This window comes from Netta rufina (genome assembly GCF_964035555.1).
Source record: "Netta rufina genome assembly, chromosome: 22".
NCBI classification, from domain to species: Eukaryota; Metazoa; Chordata; class Aves; order Anseriformes; family Anatidae; genus Netta; species Netta rufina.
Window position 1 is genome coordinate 4,073,150 of NC_140146.1, and position 6,630 is coordinate 4,079,779.

Below are 6,630 nucleotides of genomic sequence, written 5' to 3' on the forward strand. Positions count from 1 at the left end.
ACACAGGCACCTCTGAGCACAAGCTCTCAAACAGTGGAATAGGCCACGTAATTCACTTGTTGTACTCTGTGCTGCCTTGACAATGGGAAGGTTTCTGCCTTCTTCCTAACAATGCTGGGTGTGAGATCTCCCCCTCAGTAACCCTAGGAGCAGGTGTATTCTCATAAGCATGAAAGCTTCTTGATGTTGGAATTTCAACACTGAATACACTAAAAACCTAATAAAGGGTGAGTGCTGCTGGGTCTGTTTCCTGAACATCCTCATCCTGTTTCTAAACTCAGCTACACTGCACTGCAAATATTTTCAAATAAAATAACAGAGATCAGAAGAGGTTGAAGACTGAGCTGCCCACTCATGAACAGAGTCCTACAGAAGATGAGACCGACAAGAGCTCCAATCCCACAGAGGCTGAACTTGTAATGTGCCATTCTCTCACCTGGCATTTTCTGTGAATATTATAAAAAGCCACTTTTCAGAAACTAAGAACAATTTATTTCACATAAAAGGCTCCCTAATTAGATCCCTAGGACCAAAGCCAGGTGTGTTTGTACTTTAGGTAATTTGCTTAGTCTTATTAGCATTTAAATAATCAGGGCTAAGCTTTGAAGTTAGCATGCCAGTCAGACAGGGGAAGCTCACCTCTAGCTGTGTGATTTCCATCTCTGCTAAGCATGAATTTACCAGCTGGGGTTACAGAAGTAGTTGAAGAGAAAATCCTACAGTGAAGTGACTGCCACACAGAAAGAAACACACGGATATCTTTCCCAAAAGTGTCTCCTTTTGTGTATCTATTTATAAATGATGCTAGGCAGCAATCAAGATTTGGTCTAGTTTATCATCAGAGGGCTGAATTGTCTTGGTCACGTACACTCTCACTGCTTTACCCCTTCTTACTCCTGCCTGTCCTATGCAAAATGGAGGATGTTCCACGCCCTCACCTTAGTTATCTGCTCTCATTCTGTATCAACATAACAGCTCCTTCCTTCATTTGGGCACCATACTTTCAAAATAAGTGCTTCATTTCTCTCTGCCAGATTCTTCTTTGAATTCTTCTTTGCTGTGATGCCTTAAAAAAAAATAAGTTGCCAGCTGTTAAGACTGCTGGATGCAGAGATCATGGTCCCATAACCATCTGATGTTGCTGGTTTGCTTCCAATTTAAGATGAATTATGCCGGCTGTAAGGAAGTTTGTGGAACAGAAAGACACACACACACACACAAAAGGGGAAGGAAGATGTAGAAACTTAATATATGTTGCTCCTTGTGCAACACATGGCAGTAAAAGTCCACAAAAGGTTGGTTCAAAACTCTCTAAAGTCAGAGGCAAGGTTTGCTTTGGCTTTGTTGAGCTTAAAGACAGACTCTGAGCTAAAAGCCCAAGCAGAAATCACTGGATATCTACTGAAACCAGGGAGATTTATGAGTGTCTGCCTAAGCCAACAAGGGGTGCAGAAAGCAGAGACTTACTGCAATTGCTCGAATGTCATCCAGGCGGTGATTGAAAGGACCCTGTGTGCTGCTCTGCTCACTGAATTCTCTAAGGATCTAACAGGGTCATCTTGATTTGCACCCCAGGACCAGTAGAAATTGTACTCATTTATATTTGAAATTTGCCACTTACACAGGAGAGATGCTGAAAGTTAATAAGAAAGTGCTTGCAAAGCTCTGAGGCAAAATAAGAGAAAATTTCATACAAAGTGGCCGTCTGTTACAGTTGCCAAATTGGTAATTGCAACGCTTTTGTCTGGGGAGCTTAAATCCAAAGTCCTAAAAAATCTATCTTTGGGTGAAGTCACCGACCTTTCTGGAAGGAGCACTTTTTCCATAGGGATTTCTCACTCCAACCCCATCTGTGAAGGGACAGAACGCACCAGCATTTACGGGTAAAATGGTGGAGTATGGGGAGAGGCTGGTGACTGATTGACTGCTACAGCCAAGGCATGGCTGGAGAGCTAGGAACGTGTCCAGCAAAGTGATCAGCTGTAGCATTGCTCAAGGCAGACTTAAGCCACCAAAAATTTAGTGGCTCAGCTACAGAGGGGTGGCTTTGGGGGAAATGCCAGAGGAAGGCAATGAGCATCACCACATGAACTTGCAAGGAAGGAAAATTTAAGAGCCAGCCTCAGACCTCGGTCTATTCACAGAGCACAAAAATATTTACACAGAGAAGAAAAAAACTGTTGGGAACTGCTACAGACAGCTCCCCCCTCTTCTTTCTCCCACGGAGGAGAAATGATGCATCCCTCACCTCTTGGAGGGGAAAACAACACCCTGCTTGGGCCAGCTCACGGCTCCTGTGTGTCTGCAGATGTCAGGCAGAGCAAACCGGCAGAAAGCACAAGGTGTTTCCACTGCATCACCTCCTACCTACCGGTGATGGAGAGGTGAGGGGGGGGGGGGGGGAAGGAAATCACCGGAAAAATGAGTGCTGCAGGAGGGGAAGAGATGTCTCGGGGCTGTTCTCTCCCTCTGGAGGAGGTGCTGCACCCAGGGAACCCCCCTCTCCCGGAGGGTCACCTGCGGGGCCAGTTGTAACCAGTTCCCTTATCGGAGCCGGGGGACAGGGCTCCGGCTCCTGCGGGGATCTGGCAGGAGGCAGCTGAGCTCCCTGCGGGCAGAGAGCGGGGATATAAGGGGAGGCATCCGTAGGCAAAGCAAAAACACGGGGCGAGCTGGGGTAGGGTAGGGTGGGATAGGATAAGGATAAGGATAAGGATAAGGATAAGGATAAGGATAAGGATAGGATAGGATAGGATAGGATAGGATAGGATAGGATAGGATAGGATAGGATAGGATAGGATAGGATAGGATAGGATAGGATGCAGCTGCCGGCTGTGTGCTGCAGGGCCTGGCTGCTGCTGCTTGTCCTGCCCTGGGCCGGGGCTCCGGCAGCCGGCGGCGAGCACGGCGCGGAGCTGCGCTCCCTGCAGGTACCGGGACCGGGACCGGGGCGGGCCGGGGACCGGGGAGCACGAGCGGGGCTCCCCGTCCCTCTGCCACGGCTCCTTCCCTCCTTCTCCTTCCCCCCCAGGACCTCCTGGAGGCGCTGGGGCAGCTGCGGGACGAGGAAGGGGAACTGGCTCTGGACGAGGAGCCGGAGGCTGGAGCCGAGGACGGCGGCCCCGAGTGGGACCTGCCGGGGACCCCTCTCCCGGCCCCCAGCCCAACCGAGCCGGCGGAGGGGCAGGGCCGCTGGAGGAGCCTCCTCTCCTCCTCCCGACGGAGGCATTTCTCCGGCTGCTTTGGGACGAGGATGGAGAGGATCGGCGCTCAGACGGGGCTGGGATGCAACCACTACAAAGCCCGTAGGTCCCGGCTCGGCCCCGGCGCTGCCCCTCGGCTCTTCCCCGCCTGCCACAGCCCAGGGGACCGGGGCAGGCGCTGGGGCACCCCCACAGCTCTCCGCCCCTTTTTTTCCAGGTTTCTGGAGGAGAAGGAGAAGCTGAAGTCGGGACCGGCATCCTCGAGCCTCCGGGCCGGCGTCCAGCCGCCGGGCAGCCACGCTCCCCCCCCCCCCCGGAGCTTCCAAGGGGCTGGGTACGCAGCAATAAACCTTTTGTACAAAGCGTGGCCGTCTGAGAGTGGTTTGTGGGCTTTTGGGGTCACGGTGTAGCACGCGGAAAGCCCCTACAGAGATCTCCTCCTCTGCACGGAGTGTCCTTGACACTGGCTGGAGCATCCCGCCGGGTCTGGGGCAGCTTTAGCCCGAGGGCTGCGGCAGCAGGAGGGGTGGTGGCAGCACTGTCGGGCACTGTCGGGCACTGTCGGGCACTGTCGGGCACGGAGCAGCCCCTCGGGCACGGGGCTCGGCGGCTCTCCGAGCGAGCTGCCGGCAGGGCTGAGCTGCGGGCCCCGGGCCGCCGGCCTTCAGCACCGGGGACAGACGCCAGAGGGCTCAGCTCGGCTCGGCTCGACCCAGCCCGGCCTCGGCGAAGCCTCCCTGCCCTCCTCCCGGGGGTTGTGCAGTGCGGTTTAACCCGTGCTAAGCTCCCTGAGCCACCGCACAGCCCGCTCCGGCTTCCCAAGGCAAGGCAAGGAGCACGGACAGGCTGCGCAGACGGACAGGCGGACAGGGGGGCCCCCTCCCGGGAGCAGCCACCCCACACCCCAACCCATAGCCCCGTCGGTGAGGGGTGGCTGGGATGAAGATGTTTCCTCCCCAGTGGAAAAAGTGAGGCACCACTTATCTCAGTTGCAGCGTGGCCTGTCCTGTGATCGCCGTGTGCGGGCAGCTCACCAGACATCATCACTTTCTGGTTTTGTTTCCCACGCTGGCCACCTTGGGTCTGTGTTTCCTCCTTAATCTAACCTAACTGAAAGGAAAGAGAGCTTGGGTAGGGCATGGCAGAGCCTTGTCAAAGGGTTTGGTCACCAGGGGGTGAAAGGAATCCAGATCCAGCCTCTGCCCCAGGACTAGAGGCTCTTTACAGTCAGCCCATCCTCCAGCAGTCTTCACTTGCACCATGACAATGAAATGGACATCCGTGGAAGGATGTGCAGCAGGCAAGGGCATCGGGTACAATAGGTGTATTGGCAGAAGGGATCCACAAAACATCAGCCCTTAAGGCAGCTTCACGGGGCTGGAAAAAAAGGACAGTGCTTCATCCTGCTGGGGAAGGGGCAGAGGTACCCCCAGCTGAGCTCTGTCCATCCACCATCCTCCTCACAGGGATCCGGACACAGGGCAGCACCCTTGGTGCTCTGCCTCTCTGCTCTCAACAGCCTGTGCTGCTTCCTAATGCAGCCTCAAGTTCCCATACCTCCTGTCCCGTACCACAGGGGGCTGAGTGGGACAATGTGCTGATTTCCTCTTCCAAATCTGGTCACAGTTCACATTTAATAAGGACCTGCTGCTCTCCCAATGGGGTTTTTACCAATCGAATGGCCAGCAGAGCAGCACAGGCAATGACTTGGGTTTCTCTCTCCATCGCTGGACTGTAAAGCCTGAAGTTCGTACAAGCCTTGCAAGGGTGATGATACTGAGATACCACAAGCAAACAAACAAGTGAGCTTTATAGCTGAGTTCTGACATTTTACGCTCCATTTGTTTTGGCACAGATGTGAGATGGATAATAGAGGGCAGAATTTGGCTTTGTAAACACAGGAGCTCCTGTGAGGTTCAGCCATTTTATCTCATCTAGGTACTTCCATACCTAATACATGAATAGCACACAGGCATCCCCAGCTTAGAAAAATACCGTCAAGGTTAAAGTCGAGCCCCTAGATCTCATTTACCTGCTGTGGCATATGGAAGATGGAAAGTGAACGAGCCAGTAAAAGAAAGGAGTATCTCTTGGTCCAGGTTATTGAAAGCAATCCTGGAATATTAGATTGTTTCAGAGGGACAGGTCACTCAAAGCTAAATATTTCACAACTGGGACTGATATCATGTTCCTCAGTTTCTTATAGCTGGGTTTGTGCCTCCGGGGGCTGCTTTACAAATGTGCTGAGCTCTCAGGCAAAACTCAGATCAAGCGACAGTGTTTTTTTAGCACAGAGACAGCACCAGAGAATACTTGGTGTGTGGGAGGCTGAAAGAAACAAAAAAATGGAACAGTAACAGACCCTATTTATCTTAAATTGGACACTCAGTATTAACGAATTTTCACCTTTCTCAGTTTAGAAAGTGAAGATAATGCCCTGTGCAAATAAACGAATACACACTCAAGAAGAGCAGAAAGAAAATACTTGTAATTAGTGAATTATACAGACAGTGCAGCATGGAGTGTCGATAAAAAAGCTATCAGGTTCTTAATTCTTTCTTAACCACAATTTGAATAGGACTAAATAAGATCGGGTTAAGACACAGAATAATAAAAGAAGTGAACACTGCCTCTATGTACTGAGAAAAAAAAGTGCTGAGGAAAAAATAGGGAGTGATCTTATAATAACACATGCAGAGTTGAGCTGACTTCATGCTATATTGGGAAAAAGTAGTGTTTGAGCTTGATTTCACAACCTTGGGAATGTCCTTTCTAGTATAATTTTGGGAAGCTGATCATGTGAACTGTGTGCATGTTTGTATACAAACATTATGTTAGGGCATGAAAAATATTTTATTATTCCACTATTATTTAGCAATTCTACCTTGGAGATTCATTCATACAAGATCTATATTAATATCAATAGTTAAAAAATTGTTATGTATGCAACTTCCTTATATATTTGTATACAAATTCCTTATATATTAGTTCTTGTTTCTATGTCAAATAACAAGAAATGTTAGGAAAATGCAGCACAAACAACACATTTTATTATTTAGAAATCTCCCATAGTTATGTAAAAAAAGCAACCTTTATTTGCACTGTACAGAGAAAAACAATGCTGGAGGAGGAAATTGCAGAAAATCTGCATTTTTGTAATTTCTCATTTAAACGTAGGCAGTTTTCAGCTAATCTTGAAAGCTTCAGCACTCGAAGAAACAAACAAATGCTTTTCAAAAGATATATATAAAAAAAATATATTAACTTTCACTTAACCCCCTCCCCAAACAAACAAACATACACACAAAATTCACTCTTTCTCCCTTAGGGACAGATTCCGATACCTTTGCTGAATAACACTGAAAGCCGTTTATTTCAAGTTCTTGCCGAACAAGTTGCTTTCTGGTACAATGGCATTAGAAACTAG

General features: G+C 49.6%; 1 protein-coding gene across 1 annotated transcript; it reads left to right on the forward strand.

Annotated features, from left to right (window-relative positions):
- Positions 1 to 2,819: 2,819 nt before the first annotated feature.
- On the forward strand, positions 2,820 to 3,446 carry LOC311217930 (natriuretic peptides A-like; the record flags this gene model as incomplete). Its single annotated transcript, XM_084300326.1, has 3 exons — positions 2,820 to 2,930; positions 3,032 to 3,305; positions 3,421 to 3,446. The coding sequence occupies 3 exons, from the start codon at positions 2,820 to 2,822 to the stop codon at positions 3,444 to 3,446; spliced, it is 411 nt and encodes a 136-aa protein (XP_084156452.1).
- Positions 3,447 to 6,630: the final 3,184 nt, after the last annotated feature.